At 42.7% G+C, this 19,610-nt stretch overlaps 1 protein-coding gene across 8 annotated transcripts in view; it reads left to right on the forward strand.

Annotated features, from left to right (window-relative positions):
- Positions 1 to 9,322: 9,322 nt before the first annotated feature.
- Positions 9,323 to 19,610, forward strand: part of caps2 (calcyphosine 2) — a 54,123-nt gene continuing 43,835 nt past the window's right edge. For 2 of the 8 annotated variants that reach the window (XM_043709869.1, XM_043709875.1), the window contains exons 1-2: positions 9,324 to 9,613; positions 9,757 to 9,828. In XM_043709869.1, the coding sequence (XP_043565804.1) occupies positions 9,763 to 9,828 (66 nt within the window). In that variant the 5' untranslated portion in view covers positions 9,324 to 9,613; positions 9,757 to 9,762. Of the gene's footprint in view, positions 9,614 to 9,756; positions 9,829 to 19,610 lie in introns of those variants that run through there. The other 6 variants (XM_043709870.1, XM_043709871.1, XM_043709873.1 and 3 more) reach the window with 6 other exon arrangements.

Below are 19,610 nucleotides of genomic sequence, written 5' to 3' on the forward strand. Positions count from 1 at the left end.
CTTGCTATCTAGCCTCACAGTCTACATCAAAAACTGCTGAAAGTATACCTGCAAAAAGAATGAATAGATTAATTATTTGAATTTGATTCTTCTTCAGAACAGGAGTCAAAATTTTAATTGTTAGGAGTTAACAGACCAGAATCTGCTCCTCAATTCAACAAGATCTCTTACTGAATCATTCACTTACTAATCATTCACATCAACCTCACCTTCCTGAAATATCACCATATTTATTCCCCAACAATGCAACACATCTGTTGACCTATGTCTTGAATATACATCCCATTATCTAAAGAAAGATGTACTCGCATTGAAAACAGTCCAGAGAGCTGACATGGTTGATCCCAGGTATGAAGATCTTTTGAGGACAGGTGGAGTAGGTTGGGCTTATACATATTGGAATTTAGGAGAATGAGGGGAGGCCTATTGAAATATAAGATTTTTAGGGGGCTTGACAGGGTAATTGTAGAAAGGTTGATTCCCCTTATAGGAGTAGAAAGTGAGGTCTGCAGATGCTGGAGATCAAAGTTGAAACTTTATTGCTGGAACAGCACAGCAGGTCAGGCAGCATCCAGGGAACAGGAGATTCGACGTTTCGGGCACAGGCCCTTCTTCAGGAATGAGCAGAGAGTGTTCAGCAGGAGAGAGGGAGGCAGAGAGCTTCTTCAAGGAAGGCATCCTTTTCTCCTCGAAGATTTCAACCTACTGCGAATCCTCTTACAAGAATGCCTTCCTTGAAGAAGCTCTCTGCCTCCCTCTCTCCTGCTGAACACTCTCTGCTCATTCCTGAAGAAGGGCCTGTGCCCGAAACGTCGAATCTCCTGTTCCCTGGATGCTGCCTGACCTGCTGTGCTGTTCCAGCAATAAAGTTTCCCCTTATAGGAGTGCCTAGGACAAGAGGGCACAATCTCAGAGTAAGCGGTCACCCATTTAAAGCAAAGATGAGGATTTGTTTTAAAATCTGGATTTCTTCACTGCAGTGGGCTGTAGAGGGTGGGTTGTTAATTATATACAAAGCTGAGGTAGACACTATTAGTCAATAAGGATATCAAGGTTTATAGGGAGAAGGCTGGAAAATGGAGTTGAAGGTTATCGGATCAGCCATGATTACATTAAATAGAGGAGTAGCCTCGATGGACCAAATGGACTATTTCTGATCCAACATCTTAGGGTTATCAAATACTTGGGAGAGAATTCCTGCGAAGAGATTTCTCCTCAGTCTTACATTGCTGTTCCTGCACCTGCCTCTTGGTTGGTTGCCTGAACAGCATAAGTTAAAAATTACTCCTTTATTGTATTCTTTGAACAAATTTCTCATATCAGTCTTTTGCAATTTGGAGCCAAGAACAACTTACATTTTTATAATGCCTTTAACATTAATACCTGTAAACTGATGACCACTTATATTTAAAAGGAAAAGGGCAGCAGATACATCAGAACACCAACACCACTTGCAAGTTCCTTTTCAAGCCCTCCACCATCCTGACTTGGAAATAAGAACTAGGAGCAGGAGGAGGCTGCCTGTCCCTTTGAGCCTGCTTCACTATCCAGTAAGATCATGGCTGATTTTTTTTCATGAACTCAGATCTACTTACTCACGTTCTCACCATATACCTTAATTTCTTTATTGTTCAAAAAATCTTAGCTTTAAAAATTTTACTGAAGTAGCGTTAACTACTTCACTGGGCAAACAATTCCATAGATTTACAACCCTCTGGGTGAAGAAGTTCCTTCTCAATTCAGTTCTAAATCTGTTCCCTATAATCTTGAGGCTATGCCCTCTTGTCCTAGTTTCACCTGCCAGTGGAAACATCTTCTCTCCTATCTTATCTATTCCCTTCTTAATTTTATAAGATTTGGAGATGCTGGTGTTGGACTTGGGTATACAACATTAAAAATCACACCAGGTTATTGTCCAACAGGTTCATTTGGAAGCACTAGCTTTTAGAACATAGAAAAGTACAGCACAGAAGAATAGGCCCTTTGGCCCATGATGTTGTGCTGAGATTTAATCCTAATGTAAAATATAGTAACAAGCTACGCACCCCTCAACTCATTGCTATCCATGTGCATGTCCAGCAGTCTCTTAAATGTCCCCAATTACTTTGCTTCCACCACCACAGCTGACAGCGCATTCCATACCCCTGACGTCTCCTTTGTACTTTCCTCCTAATATCTTCAAGCTATGACTTCTCTTACCAGTCAATCCTGCCCTGGGGAAAAGTCTCTGGATATTGACTATTCCTCTCACTATTTTGTACGCCTCGATCAGGTCTCCTCTCTTCCTCCTCTCCAGAGAGAAAAGTCTGAGCTTATTCAACATTTCTTCATAAGGCAAGCCCTCCAATCCAGGCAGCATCCTGGTAAACCTTCTTTGCACCCTCTCTAAAGCCTCTTGTATCTTTCCTATAGTGGGGCGACCAGAACTGGACACAATATTCAAAGTGTGGTCTCACCAGGGACTTGTAGAGCTGCAGCAAAACCTTGCAGCTGTTAAATTCGATCCCCCTGTTAATGAAAGCCAAAACACCATGTGCTTTCTTACCAACCCTATCCACTTGGGTGGCAACTTTGAGGGATCTATGTACTTGCACACCCAGATCCCTCTGTTCCTCCACACTGCCAAGAATCCTGTCTTTAATCCTATTTTCAGCATTCGAGATCGACCTTCCAAAATGCACCACTTCGCATTTATCCAGGTTGAACTCCATCTGCCATTTCTCAGCCCAGCTCTGCATCCTGTCTATGTCACGCTGCAACCTGCAGTAGTACTCTATACTATCAACGACACCTCCAATCTTTGTGTCATCTGCAAATTTACTAACCCACCCCTCAACCTCCTCAGTCAAGTCATTTATAAAAACTACAAAGAGTAGAGGCCCACGAACAGTGCCCTGTGGGACCCCACTCAACACTGACCTCCAGGCAAAATACTTCCCATCTACAACCACTCTCTGCCTTCTGTCAGCCAGCCAGCCAATTCTGAATCCAGATAGCCAAATCTCTCTGTATCCCATACTTCCTGACTTTATGAATGAGCCTACATGGGGAACCCTATCAAATGCCTTGCTGAAGTCCATATGCACCACATCCACTGCTCGACTGTCGTTGACCTGTCTTGACACCTCCTCAAAGAACTCAATAAGATTTGTGAAGCATGACCTGCCCCTCACAAAGCCATGCTGACTGCCTTTAATCACACTATGCTTTGCCAAATAGTCATAAATTCTATCCCTCAGAATTCTTTCCAAAACTCTGCTGACCACAGACGTAAGACTGACTGGTCTGTAATTGCCAGGGATTTCCCTATTACCTTTCTTGAAAAGAGGAACAACATTCGCCTCCTTCCAATCCTCTGGTACGACTCCTGTGGAGAGTGAGGAGGCAAATATCCTTGCCAGCGGCTTAGCAACCTCCTTTCTCGCTTCACGGAGCAGCCTAGGATAAATCTGGTCTGGCCCTGGGGACTTATCAATCTTAATGTTTCCAAAATTTGTAGCACATCAATTTCATCAATCTTGATCTGGTCAAGACTGTATCCCAGCTTCTCTAAGTTTTCATTTACAACAATTTCCCTTTCCTTGGTGAAAATCGAAGCGAAAAACTCATTTAGGACTTCCCCTATCTGCTCAGACTCCACACACAAGATCCCTACGCTATCCCTGATTGGCCCTACCTTCTCCCTGATCATTCTCTTATTCCTCACATATGAGTAAAATGTCTTTGAGTTCTCCTTAATCCTTCTTGACAAGCCTTTTTCGTGCCCCATCCTGGCTCTCCTCAGTCCAGTTTTGAGCTCCTTTCTAGCTAGCCTGTAATCCTCTAAAGCTGTGCTAGATCCTTGCTTCCTCCACCTTACATAAGCTGCCTTCTTCCTTTTGACGAGAAGTTCCTCTGTTCTCATCATCCAAGGTTCCTTAACTTACCCGTTCTTACCTGTCTCAGAGGAACAAATTTGTGCATCACTTGCAACAACTGTTTCTTAGTCTCCATATGTCTGCTGTGCCCTTTCTGTGGAACAATTGCTCCCAGTCTGTACTTCCCAAGTCCTGTCTGATAGCGTCATAATTTCCTTTTCCTCAATTAAATATCTTCTGTCAGTAACTGCTCCTTTCACTCTCCAAGTCTATGCTAAATGTGAGGCAGTTGTGATCACTTTCACCAAGGTGCTCTCCCACCGCGAGATCTGACATCTGTCCTGGCTCGTTGCAGAGCACCAAATCCAAAATGGCCTCTCCCCTTGTTGGTCTGTCTACATACTGAGTAAGGAAACCCTCCTGAACAATCTGACAAAAACGGCTCCATCCAAACCATCTGCACTTAGGAGGTTCCAGTCGATATTGGGAAAGTTGAAATCACAGTTGAAACTTTAACAACAACCCTGCTACTTTTGCATTTTTCCGGAATCTGCTCGCCTATGAGATCTTCAATCTCTCTACTGCTATTAGGTGGTTTGTAGAAAACCCCCAAGGTGATGGCTGTTCCCTTGCTGTTCCTAACTTCCACCCATACTTCCTCAACAACCTTCGTTTCTGTAGCTGTGATACACTCTCTGATTAGCACCTGATGAAGGAGCAGCGCTCCGAAAGCTAGTGCTTCCACATAAACCTGTTGGACTATAACCTGGTGTTGTGTGATTTTTAACTTAATTTTATATGCTTTGATAAGATTCCCACTCATTCTTCTGAATTCCAATGAATATAATCCCAGTCTACTCAGTCTCTCTTCATTAGCCAACCCCTTCAACTCCGGAATCAACCTAGTGAGCCTCCTCTGCACTCCCTCCAGTGCCAGTACATCCTTTCTCAAGTATGTACATAGTACTCCAGGTGTGGCCTCACCAGCATTCTGTACAGCTGCAACATAACCTTCCTGCTTTTAAACTCAATCCCTTTAGCAATGAAGGGCAAAATTCCATTGCTTTGCTAATTACTTGTTGTACCTGCAGACCAACCTTTTGTGATTCATGCTGAAAATGTGTTGCTGGAAAAGCGGAGCAGGTCAGGCAGCATCCAAGGAGCAGGAGAATCGACTTTCCGCCACTTCCAAACGGACCCCACCACCAGGGATATATTTCCCTCCCCTCCCCTATCAGCGTTTCAAAAAAACCACTCCCTCCATGACTCCCTTGTCAGGTCCACACCCCCCACCAACCCAACCTCCACTCCCGGCACCTTTCCCTGCAACCGCAAGAAATGCAAAACTTGCACCCACACCTCCCCCCTTACTTCCCTCCAAGGCCCCAAGGACCATAGCAACATGACGGCTGGAGGAAGAGTGCCTCATCTTCGGCCTAGGAACCCTCCAACCACAAGGGATGAACTCAGATTTCTCCAGTTTCCTCATTTCCCCTCTCCCCACCTTGTCTCAGTCCCAACTCTCGAACTCAGCACCACCTCCCTAACCTGCAATCTTTTTCCTGACCTCTCCGCCTCCACCCCCACTCCGGCCTATCACCCTCACCTTAACCTCCTTCCACCTATCGCACTTCCAAAACGCCTCCCCCAAGTCCCTCCTCCCTACCTTTTATCTTAGCCTGCTTGGCACACCCTCCTATTCCTGAAGAAGGGCTCATGCCCGAAAAGTCGATTCTTCTGCTCCTTGGATGCTGCCTGACCTGCTGCGTTTTTCCAGCAACACATTTTCAGCTCTGATCTCCAGCAGCTGCAGTCTTCACTTTCTCTTAGAAGATTTCTGTGATTCATGCTCAAGGACATCCAAATCCCTCTGCATAGCAACATGCTGCAACTTTTTACCATTCAAATAATAATCATTTTCACTGTTACTCCTACCAAAATGGATGCCTTCACATTTATTAACATTGTATTCCATCTGCCAGATCTTTGCCTATTCACTCAAAGTATCTATGTTCCTCTGGAAAGTTTCACAGTCCTCTGCACACTTTGCTCTGCCACTCATCTCAGTATCATCCGCAAACTTTGACACACTACACGTGGTCTCAACTCCAAATCACCTATATAAATTATGAATAATTGTGGTCTCAACACCGATCCCTGAGGCACATCACTCGTCACTGATTGCCAGCCCGAAAGCACTCATTTATTCCCACCTTTTGCTTCCTGTTAGTCAACCAATGCTCTATCGATGCTAATACTTTACTCGTAATGCCATGCATGACCTGCCCTTCATGAACCCATGCTGCATCGGCCCAATGGGACAATTTTTATAGAGATGCCTTGTTATTTCTTCCTTGATAATAGATTCAAGCATCTTCCCCATAGAAGTTAAGCTATAATTATAATTAAGTTATAATTATAATTAAGCTATGATTAAGTTATAATTCCCCATCTTTTGTCTACCTCCATTTTTAAACAGTGGTGTCACATTTGTTTTCTAATCTGCTGGGACTGCCCCAGAATGCAGCAAATTTTGGAAAATTACTACCAGTGTACATACTATTTCTCCCGCCATATCTTTTAGTACCTTGGGATGCATTCCATCAGGGTCAGGAGACTTGTCTCTCCTTAGCTCCATTAGCTTGCCCAACACTACCTCTTTCATAATAATGATTGTTTCCAGATCCTCACCTACCTTCATGTCTTTGTCAATTATTGGCAGGTTATTAGTGTCCTCTACTGTGAAGTCTGACACAAAATACCTATTCAGTGCCTTGGCCATTTCAGCATATCCCATAACTAAATGCCCCTTCTCCTCCTCTAAAGAACCAATATTTACTTTAGCCACTCTTTTTCATTTTATATATTTATGGATTTATAAATATACCAACATTCCTTCAGTGTGACTGGGTCAAAGTCCTGGCACTCTCTCCCCAATGGCATTGTGAGTGTACCTACACCACATGGATTGGTGTTAGAAGTCAGCTCACCACCACAACCTCAAGGGCAAGTAGGAATGGACAATAAATGCTGGCCTAGTCAGTGATAAATGCCATGAATGAATTTAAAAAAACATTGCAGGAACACTATCAAATAAACTTAACACTGGAAACACAAGCATATATTTGGACATGTGGTCAAAAGTTAAATCATTTTTAAGGAACTTATTGAAGCTGTAGAGATTCAAAAAGACGTTGGGAAGGAAATTCTAACACTTAAAGGCCAGGCAGCTGAAAGTAGAGTTGCCATTCATTATGTGATTATGGATCATGCAAGAAGCCAGAACTGGACAATTGCAGATGTCTTTTGTAGAAGAGCTCTTATAGCGGTGGTGTCCTTACATCTAAGTCCCACATGCTCCACAGGTGTACAAAATTAATGTATTGATTGATTAAAAATATCTAGAAACTTTGTAGGGCTGGAGGAGGTTAACAGAGACAGAGGACGACCATGGAGGGATTTAATAATAAAGACGAATATTGCTGGACTGGGGATTACATGCTCCAACTCATGTTTCTCTCTCTTGTCTAACTAGTTTGCTCTTTATGTAATTTACAGGATTAATTTCTGCATCAACTATGCATTAAGCAAAGATTGGACACTGGAACAGCAAATCTAACACAACTGATTATGAATGTTGCTGACAAAAGATATATTTAGTTAAAACCTTGTCTTTCACTCATGTGGACAATTCACAAGAAATACCAATATAAAAGGAAAATAGTATTTGATACTGTATCACAGAATTGATATGGTACAGAAGGTAGCCATTATGTCTATCATATCGATAATGGCTTTCTGACCATTAGTGCCAATCACATATTTTTCCCCGTACCCTCCATGCTTTTTCTGTTTAAGTAACTACTCAATGACTTCTTGAATGCTTCAATTGAACCTGCCTCCACTTCATGACAGTGCATTCGAAACTCAAATAATTTATTGCAAGGTTTTCTCAACTCACCATTTCTTCTGATGAAAATATTTTAAAAGTATTTTGGAATATTGTGTGCAATTCTTGTCTCCCTCCTATCTGAAGGATATTGTGAAACTTGAAAGGGTTCAGAAAGGATTTACAAGGATATTTCCAGGATTGGAGGATTTGAGCTATGGGGAGAGGCTGAATAGTCTGGGGCTGTTTTCCCTGGAGCATCAGAGGTTGAGGAGTGACCTTATAGAGGCTTATAAAATTATGAGGTGCATGGATAGGGTAAATAGACAAGAATGGGGGAGTCCAGAACTAGACAGCGCAGTTTTAGGTGAGAGGGGAAAGATTTAAAAGGAATCTAAGGGGCAATTTGCTCAAGCAGAGGGTAGCGCATGTATGGAATGAGCTGCCAGAGGAAGTGGTGGAGGCTGGTACAATTACAACATTTAAAAAGCATCTGGATGGGTTCACGAATAAGAAGGGTTTACAGGGATATGGGCCAAGTGGTGGCAAATGGAACTAGATTAATTTAGGATATCTTGTTGGCATGGACGAGTTGGACCGAAGGATCTGTTTCCGTGCTGTACATATCTATGACTATAACTGTGCCCTTTGGTTTTCAAAACTTTTATGAGGAGAGTGCTGATCGGTTAGAAAGTGGACTCTGATAGTTACTACTTAAGATTACTTACCAAGCAATCAGTACAGTCATACAGTATCCGATCACTGTCAACTACCTTAGTTGTTTGTCATCCAGAAATTTTTGACTCAAGCATCATAGCTCAGTTGTTAGAGTACTAGCCTTGACAATGAGTGGTCATGTGTTGGTACCTTTCTGGATTTATATAACCTCTAATTAAAAACAAATGTATTGGAGGAAAGCAAACATTATAGCCCCTTGTGGTGATGTGGTAGTGTCCCTGTCACTGGATCAACAGTCTGGGTTCATGTCCAATCTGCTCCAGAGATGCCATTATGTTTAAGCAGGTTATATTATTTTCTCACTTTTCAATTAGTACTTCTTGTGAATTGTTCTATTGCCATTAAGATGAGAAGCTTTGACAAAATGTCTTTTTTTCCCAAGAACGGTCAAGTTCTGTTCTCCCAAATTATTATTTATACAACTGAATGTGATTTTTATTTTACTGCAGTCAGCCTTTTCTGACTCAACTTACCAGCCACTATCTCCATTAACATAGATCCAGTATTCCAGACATCGCAGCAGTTTATTAATACCCTTTAACGAAACTTACGCACAGTGGATGAATTCCTGCTCTTGGAATGTACATTAAGCGGAGTCAATCACTGAAGAATGTAAAATGTTGCACAACTGAATGTAATTTTCATATGGTTTAATAATGTGTAGTCTGGGGGCCCTCTTGCTTCACAGTGATAGTACTCCTACCCCTGGTTTAAATCCCCAGGGGCGTGTAATAACATCTCGGAACAGGTTGTGTAGAAATATAGGTTTAAAAAAAAGTCCAGCCTTTCGCTACATTGCCTAATAGAGCAGTCATTAGAGAATTTTACTGCAAAAAAAAAGCCATTTAATCTTTGATCCAACTCTCCAATTAAAATTTTGTTTGCATTCATGAAATGGAAGTAAATATCGAGCAATTCTCATTGACCTTCCTGCCACAGGCAATCAATACAGCAATTCAGGAGCTTGCACATGCGCGTGCTGGTCCCCGGAAGTGTGGACGGACGCGGGCGGTCGTTATGGCAACGCGGGGTGATTGACGGGAGGGAAGCCGCCAGGTGAGCCATTGGCTAGCGACAGGTGAGTGCGAGGGTGGACCAGACCAGACCAGGCCTGGCTCCACTTGACCAGGTAAGCTGGCACATCAGCTTGATCACCAAATTCCCTGACCAGTTTCAGAGCTTTCCGATGTTCGGTTCAATCTTTCAAAAGTCATTTTGTTCTTGCAAATGAAAAATCCCACTTAAACCGTTTGTAATGGCTTATTTTTACAGCTTTAAATGGATCTGGAAGTTAAAGGCATCGGCACAACATCAAGGCATTCGACACGCCAGAAGTCTGCACAGGTAAAACCCCAACAGGTGTCTAGATCCGAGTTGTTTCTTTCCGACTCCCCGGAATAAAATATTTCCACATTAAAACTACTGTGGGGTCGCAATTTGTGTGGTCAGAGATCAAGCTGACAACTGGACTGTTTCTTGCCCCACTTTCATAAATCGGTGACTGGAAATTTTAAAACAAGCTTCTCGAGACTACCCAACAGGCCTCTGAAGAGAGAAGCAACAACAGTTTGTATTTACTTAGAATCTTGTAAAAAAGCTTCACAGGACCATTGCCAGATTTAATATAGTCACTTGGCCACATAAGGATATTTTGCAACTAAGAACATAAATGACTCTGGCCTAGCAGCATCTGAAAAGAAAGGAACAAATTTAATGTTTTGAGTCCAATGTAATTCTTTTGGATCTAAAGGGAGATGGAAATATGATGAGCTTTATGTTATTGTAAATGGCAGGAAGGTCAATGAGAATAAATAGGAATTTTAGAGGCAGGAGAGACTAAATAAAGGCAGAGCAAAGAGGAACAGTTATAGTTGAACTGAAGGAGCAAAAATTGATCCAAAGTAAGTATTAATGGCAGAATACATAATGTGGGGAGACAGGAGGTGACTGGATTAGTAATTCTGAGACCCAAACTAATGTTCTGGGGACATAGGTTCAAATCCTGCCATGGCATAAAACACACAACAATACAGCGCAGTACAGGCCATTCGGCCCTCGATGTTGTGCTAACCTTTTATCCTACTCAAATCAGACTAACCCATATAAACCTTTCATTGTACTATCTTTCATGTGCCTATCCAAGAGTCACTGAAATGTCCCTAATGTATCTGACTCTACAACCATTGCTGGCAGTGCATTCCATGCACCCACCACTCCCTGTGTAAAGAACCTGCCTCTGACATCTCTTAACTTTTCTCCAATCACCTTAAAATTAAGCTTCCAAAATTAGGAAAATTTTAATTCAATAAAATGTTGGGATTTAAAACCCATGTCAATGGCTATTGTGTCATTAAAAAAAATCTGGTTGACTCATGTCCTCCAGGGAAAGAAATAGAACCTAGAACTGTACAGCACAGGAATGGACCCTTCGGCCCATAATGTTGTGCCGAACATGATGCCAAATTAAACTAATCCCTTCTGCCTGTCCTTGGTTCATATCCTTTCATTCTGTGCATATTCATGTGTTTATTGTAAAAGTCTCTTGAACGCTCTCTTGTATCTGTCTCCACAACCACCTCTGGCAGCATGTTTCATACTCCTATCACTCTGTGTTTAAAAAAAAAACTTGCCCCTCATATCTCCTTTGAACTTTCTCCCTCTCACCTTAAATGCATTTCACCTAGTTTTAGACATTTTAACTCTGGGGGAAAAAGATTCTGACTGTCAACCCTACATGTGCATCTCATAATTTTATAAACTTTTATCATGTCTTCCCTCAGCCTTTGCCGCTTCAGAGAAAACAACCTGAGTTTTTCTTGCTTATCCTTATAATTCATACCCCCTAATCCAGGCAGCATCCTGGTAAGCCTTTTCTGCACCCTCTCCAAAGCCTCTTCCTGTAATGTGGCAACCAGAATTGAACGCAATACTCCAAGTGTGGCCTAACCAAAGTCTTATAAAGCCGCAACATGACATCTTGATTCTTGCACTCAATTCCTTTACCAATAAAGGCAAGGATGCCATATGCCTACTTCACCACCCCATCTACTTACATGGCCACTTTTAGGGAGCTATGGACTTGAACTCCAGGATCCCTCTGTACATCGGTACTGTGCAGGGTCCTGTCATTAACTGTATACTTTTCCTTAACATTTGATTTCCCAAAGTGCAGGACCTCACACTTACACAGATTAAACTCCATCTGCCATTTCTTTGCTGATATATACAACTGATCTATATCATACTGTACCCTTTGACAACCTTCTATATGGATAGTGTATTTCCTCTCTTTAGTAACAACATTAGTTACTTGCCAGTTCTCTGGAATCTCTCCAAAGGCTAATGAGGATACAAAGATCTTGGTAAGGGGCCCCAGCAATCTCTACTCTTGCCTCTTTCAATAACCTGGGGTAGATACCATTGGGTCCTGGGGACTTATCCACCTTAATGCCCTTCTAGAGACCCATTACCATTTCTTTCTTGATCTCAAAATCTGTCATTCTTATTTGCACTGGTCTCAATATGACTCCAGACCAATAGCAATGCGGTTGAACCTGAAGTGGCATCTGAAATGGCAAATGACTGAGCAAGTGTTCTAGTTCATGGGCCAATTAGGAACAAGAAATGCATTCTGGCCGAAGCAATGACCCCGCATCCCATAAAATGAATTAAAAGAAGAACTTCTCTATCCTTTCAGGAAAGCCTGAAGGCAGTAATATGAAAATAAGTTACAGTCTGGCACTTGACAGAAGGAAACAAAGTAGGAAATCGATTTCATGATCTGAAGTTGAACTTAACACTGAGTCCAGAAAGCTTTGAAGTATCAGAAAGCTGATGAGACGCTGTTCATCAAGCTATTATTGGGCTTCTTTGGAAAGCTGTAGTATGCTTAGGAAAGAAGTGCGATGGTGTACTAAAACAGCAAGTGACTGAAGTCCAGTATCATGCCTGAAACTGAACCGAGGTGTTCTATAAAATATTCGGCATTTAGTGTTGAGTGTACAGCAGACAGCTCTGTGAGCAATGAATACAGAATACAAAACTGAAAAAAAGTACAAGCAAAGCACTGCTTCACCTGGAAGGAGTGTCTGGCTCCTTGGACAATGAGGAAAGAGGAGATGTTATTCCTCCTGTGATTCTATGGGAGAAGGAGCTAGTAAGTTAGGTGATCAAAGGCTTTGTCAAAAAGATAGATTTTAAAGGGGTAAGAGTTACAAAAATTAGGAAGGGAGTTTCAGAAGTTAGAGTCTAGCCAGCTTGCGTTTGACCATTTATGATAGGGTGAGAAAAATTGAATATTATGCCAGCAATTATCCCTCACCTAACAATACTAAAATAGATTATTTGCCAATTGTCATATTCATTTGACTGGCTGTAACATGTTTTAAAGACATACTTTTTTTGAAAAAATATCCTGTCCCAGGAGACCATAGATTCAAAGTGAATTTGGGGTATTCAAGAATGAGATAGATGCTTCAGATATTAAGGGGTATGGAGTAGAGCAATGTGTTTAAAATCAAAAATGCAGAAATTGCCATGGACAAAAAAATTGGAGTGTACTCAATGGGTCAATCCCATTTCTGAGATTTTGTGAAATAAAGTAACACAAAATTAAACTTTGTTGGTTAGTATTAGCTTTATAATTGAAAACAAAAACAATAGAGAGCAATGGAGTAATATTTAACCATTAAGGGAAGGTGATGGCCTAGCAGTATTATTGTTAGACTATTAATTCAGAGAGCTAGGTAATATTCTGGGGACTCGGGTTCAAATCCCACCATTGCAAATTTTAAAAATCTGGAATTAAGAATCTACTAATGACCATGAAACCACTGTCAATTATTAGAAAAAACAATTAATTTGAAAGAAATCTGTCGTCCTTGCCTGGTCTGTCCTAAATGTGAGGAGAAAGTGAGGGCTGCAAATGCTAGAGATCAGAGTTGAGAGTGTGTTGCTAGAAAAGCACAGCAGTTCAGGCAGCATCCGAGGAGCAGGAGATGGACGTTTCGGGCATAAGCCCTTCATCAGGTATCTCCTGCTTTGATTCTCCTGCTCCTCGGATGCTGCCTGACCTGCTGTGCTTTTCCAGCAACACACTCTCGACTCTGTCCTGCATGTGACTGTAGTCCCAAAGCAATGTGGTTCACAGTCATGTGCCCTCTGAAATGGCCTTGCAAGCCATTCAGTTATAACAATCTCTACAAAGTGTCAAAGGAATGAAACTAGACGGATCACCTGACAATAACCTGAAAAGACAATGGCAGAAATACCCCTGCAAAGTTCTCCTTACTAACATCTGGGGCTAGTGCCAAAACTGTGAGAGCTGTCTCACAGACTAGTCAAGCAACAGTCTGACATGGGTTATACTAGTGGAAACATACCTTACAGACAATGTCCCAGACAACACCATCACTATTCCTGCATATGTCTTATCCAACTGGCAGGACAGCCCCAGCAGAATTGATGGCACCGTGGTATACAGTAGGGAGGAAGTTGCCCTAGGAGTCCTCAACATTGACTCTGGACCCAATGAGGTCTCGTAGCTTCAGATTAAGCATGGGCAAGGAATCTCCTGCTGATTACCACATCCTGTCCTCCCTTGGCTGATGAATTAGTACTCCTCCATGTTGAACAATACTTGAAGGAATCACTGAGGATGGCAAGGATGCAAAATGTGTTCTGGGTGGGGATTTCAGAGTCCACTGCCAAGAGTGGCTTGGCAGCAGTATTACTGATCGAGCTGATCGGGCCCTAAAGGACATAGCTGCTAGACTAGGTCTGTGGCAGGTAGTGAGGGAACCAGCAAGAGGTTGAAACATACTTGACCTCGTCTTTACCAATCTCCCAGCTGTAGATGCATCTGTCCATGACAGGATCAGGAAGAGCGACCACTGCACAATCCTTGTGGAGATGAAGTCCTGCCTTCACATTAAGAATAACCTCCATAGTGTTGTGGGGCACTCTCATTATTTCAAATGGGACAGACATTACACAGATCTAGCAACTTAAGACTGAGCATCCATGAGGCATTGTGGAGCATCAACAGCAGCAGAATTGTACTCCAGCACAATCTGTAACCTCACAGCCTGGCATATCCCGCAATCAACTATTACCATCAAGCCAGGCGATCAACTCTGATTCAGTGGAGAGTGCCAGGAACAGCACCAGGCACACCTGAAGATGAGGTGTTAACCTAGTGAAGGCACCAAACAGGACTTCTCGCATATCAAACAGCAATAAGCAGCAAGCAACAGATCAGATCTAAGCTCTGCAGTCCTGTCACATCCAGTCGTGAATGGTAGTGAATGATTAAACTGGAGGAGGAGGAAGCGCCACAAATATCCCCATCCTCGATGATGGAAAAGCCCAGCACATCAGTGCACAGGATGGGGCTGAAGCTTTTGCAACAATCTTCAGCCAGAAGCGCTGAGTGGATGATCCATCTCCACCTCCTCCAGTGGTCCAGAGCATTACAGATGCCAGTCTTCAGTTAATTTGATTCACTGCACATGATATCAAGAAACATTTGGAGACACTGGATACTGCAAAGACTATGGGCCCGAACAACATTCCGGCAATACCATTGAAGACTTGAGGTATAAAACTTGCTGCTCCCCAAGTACAGGTACAGCACTGGTGTCTCCCCGGCAATGTGGAAAATTGCCCAAGTATGTCCTGTACGTAAAAAGCAGGATAAATCCAACTTGGCCAATTAACGTTCTGTCATTTTGCTCTCGACCATCATTAAAGTAATGTCATCCACAGTGCTATCAAGCAGCACCTACTGAGCAATAATCTGCTCAGTGAAACCAAGTTTGGGTACTGCCAGGACCACTCTATTCTTGACCTCAAACATGGACAAGAGAGTTGAATTCCAGAGGTGAGGTCAGAGTGACTCCTCTTGTCATCAAGGTTGCATTCGACCAAGTGTGGCATCATGGAGCATTAGTAAAACTGGAATCAATTCATTTCAGGGGGAAATCTGTGCTGGCTGGAGTCATAGCTGACACATAGGAAGGGGGTCGTGGTTGTTGGAGGTCAGTCATCTCAGCTCCAGGAAACTTTTGCAGGAGTTCAACGGGGTAATGTCCTAGGCCCAACCATCTGCAGCTGCTTCATCAATGACCATCCCTCATAAGGTCAGAAATGGGAATGTAGCCAATGATTGCACTATGTTCAGTACCATTCATGACTCCTTAGATACTGAAGCAGTCCATGTCCAAATACAACAAGGTCTGGACAATATCCAGACTTGGGCTGATAAGTGGCAAGTAACATTCGTGCCACACAAATGCCAGGCTATGAACATCATCAATAAGAGACAATCTAACCAGCACTCCTTGATATTCAATGGTGTTACCATCACTGAATCCCCCACTATCAACATCCTGGGGTTATCATGGACCAGAAACTCAAGTTGTCTCACATCATAAACATAGTAGCTACAAAAGCAGGCCAGAGTCTAGAAGTACTGTGGTGAGTAACACATCTCCTGACTCCCCAAAGCCTGTACACCATCTACAAGGCACAAGTCAGGAGTGTGATGGAATACTCTTCACTTGCCTGGAAGAATGCAGCTCCAACAACACTCAAGAAGCTTAACCCCATCCAGGACAAAGCAGCCCATTTGATTGGGACTACATCTGCAAGCATCCACTCCCTCTACCGCCAACATTCAGTAGCAGCAGTGTGTACTACTATAAGATGTATTGCAGAAATTCACCAAAGATCCTTAGGCAGCACCTACCAAACCCATGACTACTTCCATTTGGAAGGTCAAGGGCAGCAGATATACTGGATCACTACCACATTCAAGTTCCCCTCCAAGCCACTCACCATCCTGGCTTGGAAATATATTGCTATTCCTTCACTGTTGCTAAGACACAATCCTGGAATTCCCTCTCTAATGGCATGATGGGTCACCGCACAGGAGATGGATCACAGCAGTTAAAGAAGGCAGCACACCACCTCTTTCTCAAGGGCAACTAGGGACTGGGAATAAATGCTGGTCCAGCCAGCGATGCCCAAATCCTACAAATGTATATTAAAAAAATTGCTGCCATCGTGAGAAGAACCCTTTTCACCCCACACTCTGCTTTCAGCCAGACAGCCAAAAAGTGTCTTAACTATTAATTCAATTGCTCTGTCATTTTAATCTTTGAGAGTGTAGAAAGATATAACTGGTGCTTAAAGATTAAAATTTTGCTTGCTGTTTAAATTTTAAAAAAATCAAACTGTTCAAAGATGTTATTACAATAAAACCATACGACATAGGAGCAAATATTAGACCATTCAGGACGGATGCATGGCAGATGCAGTTTAATGTGGATAAATGTGTGGTTATCCACTTTGGTGGCAAGAACAGGAAGGCAGATTACTACCTAAATGGAGTCAAGTTAGGTAAAGGGGCAGTACAACGAGATCGGCCCAACAAGACCACACCGACCTTCCGAAGAGTAACCCACCCCCGACTTATACACCTCACACTATGGACAATTTAGCATGGCCAATTGACCTGACCTGCACATTTTTGGAATGTGGGAGGAAACCGGAGCAGCCGGAGGAAACCCACGCAGACACAGGGAGAATGTGCATACTCCACACAGACAGTCACCCGAGGCTGGAATCGAACTTGGGACTCTGGTACTGTGAGGCAGCAGTGCTAACCACTGAGCCACTATGCCGCCCCAACAATGAAGAAAGCTAATAGCATGCTGGCCTTCATAACAAGAGGAATTGAGTAGAGAAGCAAAGAGTTCTTTCTGCAGCTGTACAGGGCCCTGGTGAGACTGCGCCTGGAGTATTGTGTGCAGTTTTGGTCTCCAAATTTGAGGAAAGACATTCTGGCTATTGATGGAGTGCAGCGTACATTCATGAGGTCAGTTCCCGGAATGGCGGGACTATCATATGCTGAAAGTTTGGAGCGACTGGGTTTGTATATGCTTGAGTTTAGAAGGCTGAGAGAGGATCTGATTGAGATGTATAAGATTATTAAAGGATTGGACACTCTGGAGGCAAGAAGCATGTTTCTGCTGATGGGTGAGTCCCGATCCAGAGGACACAGTTTAAAAATAAGGGGTAGGCCACTTAGAACAGAGTTGAGGAGAAACTTCTTCACCCAGAGAGTGGTGGGTGTATGGAATACTCTACCCCAGAAGGCTGTGGAGGCCAAGTCTCTGGAAACTTTCAAGAAAGAGTTGGATAGAGCTCTTAAGGATAGTGGAATCAAAGGTTATGGGCAGGAACAGGATACTGATTGAGGATGATCAGCCATGATCATAATGAATGGTGGTGCTGGCTTGAAGGACAGAATGGCCTACTCCTGCACCTATTGTCTATTGTCCATTATCAATCTGCTAAACCATTCAATCATGGCTGATAAATTTCTCAATCCCATTCTCTCACTTTCTCCCTGTAATCCTTGATACTCAGGAACCTATCTATCTCAGTCTTAATATACTCAATGACTTGTCCTCCACAGCCACTCTCTGGCTGAAGATGTTTCTCCTTGTCTCCATTCTATAAAGTCTTCCCTTTGTTCTAAGACCGCCCTCGGGTCCTAGTCTCTTCTGCCAATGGAGACATCTTCCCAACATTCACATTGTCCAGCAATTCATTATTCTGTATGCTTCAATTAGATCCCCCAACGTCCTTCTAAACTCCAATAAGTATAAGAAACCAGAGTCCTTTAAACGTTCCTCATATGTTAAGCTTTTCATTCGTAGGACCATTCTTGTGAACCTTCTTTGAACATGTTACAGGGCCAGTATATCCTTCCTGAGGTATGGGGCCCAAAACCGCGCACAATACTCCAAATGTGGTCTGGCCAGAACCTTACAGAGCCTCAGAAATACATGCTTGCTTTTATTTTCAAGTCCTCTGAAAATAAATGCCATTATTGCATTTGCCTTCCTAATTACTGACTCAATGTGCAAGTTTACCTTGACAGAATCCTGGACTAGAACTCCCCAAGTCACTTTGCACTTCTGACTTCTGAATGTTCTCCCCATTTAGAAAATAGTCTATGCCTCTAGTCTTCCTACCAAGGTGCATGACCTCACACTTTCCCATATTGAACTCCATCTGTCATTTCTTTGCCCACTCTCTTAACCTGTCTAAATCCTTCTGCAGCCTCTCCACCTCTTCAGTGCTACCAGTCCCTCTACCTATTTTTGTACCATTTGCACATTAGCCAGAAGATACATCACAAATGTATAAAGTGTAAAGTTGTGGTCCCAACACTGAGCATTACAGAACACCACTTGTCACTGGCTGCCATTCTGAGAAGGACCCTTTTATCCCCACTCTCTGCTTTCTGCTAGACAGCCAAGCTTCTATCATTGCTAGCACCTTGCCTCTGACACCATGGGACATTGTCTTACTAAGTAGCCTCCTGTGTGGCACCTTGTCAAAGGCCTTCTTGAAGTCCAGGTTGATAACATCCATTGGATCTCCTTAGTCTAATCTGGCCATTACTTCCTCAAAGAATTCTAGCAGATTTGTCAGGCATAACCTACCTTTGATTAAACCATGCTGACTTTGTGCCCTATTTTACCATACACTTCCAAGTATTCAGAAATCTTATCCTTCACAATGGATTCCAGGATCTTACCCATGATGGAGGTTAGCCTAATTGGTCTGTAATTTTCTGTCTTTTGCCTTACTCCCTTTTGAAATGGGGGTATCATGTTAGCCATTTTCCAGTCTTCTGGGACCCTTTCTGATTCTAGCGATTCCTGAAAGATTACCACTAATGCCTCCACTATCTCTTCAGCTATCTCTCTTAGAACTCTGGGGTGTCGTCCATCTGGCCCAGGTGATTTATCGACCTTCAGATCATTTAGTTTTTCTAGCACCTCCTTGGCGATGACCACCAAATCAGCTCTGCCCCCTCACTCTCTTGAACGTTTGGAATATTTACTCGTGTCTTCCACTGTGAAGTAATTATTCAGTTCCTCAGCCATTTCCTTGTTCCCACTACTATCTCGCCAGTATCATTTTTCAGCAGCACAATATCTTTTGCCTCTCATTTGCCCTTTATATATCTAAAGAAACATTTACAGTCTTCCTTTATATCAATCTCATATTTAATCTTTTCCCTTCTAATTTCTTTTTTTTCCCATTTA

The sequence above is a fragment of the Chiloscyllium plagiosum genome, chromosome 19, assembly GCF_004010195.1.
Source record: "Chiloscyllium plagiosum isolate BGI_BamShark_2017 chromosome 19, ASM401019v2, whole genome shotgun sequence".
Taxonomy (NCBI): domain Eukaryota; kingdom Metazoa; phylum Chordata; class Chondrichthyes; order Orectolobiformes; family Hemiscylliidae; genus Chiloscyllium; species Chiloscyllium plagiosum.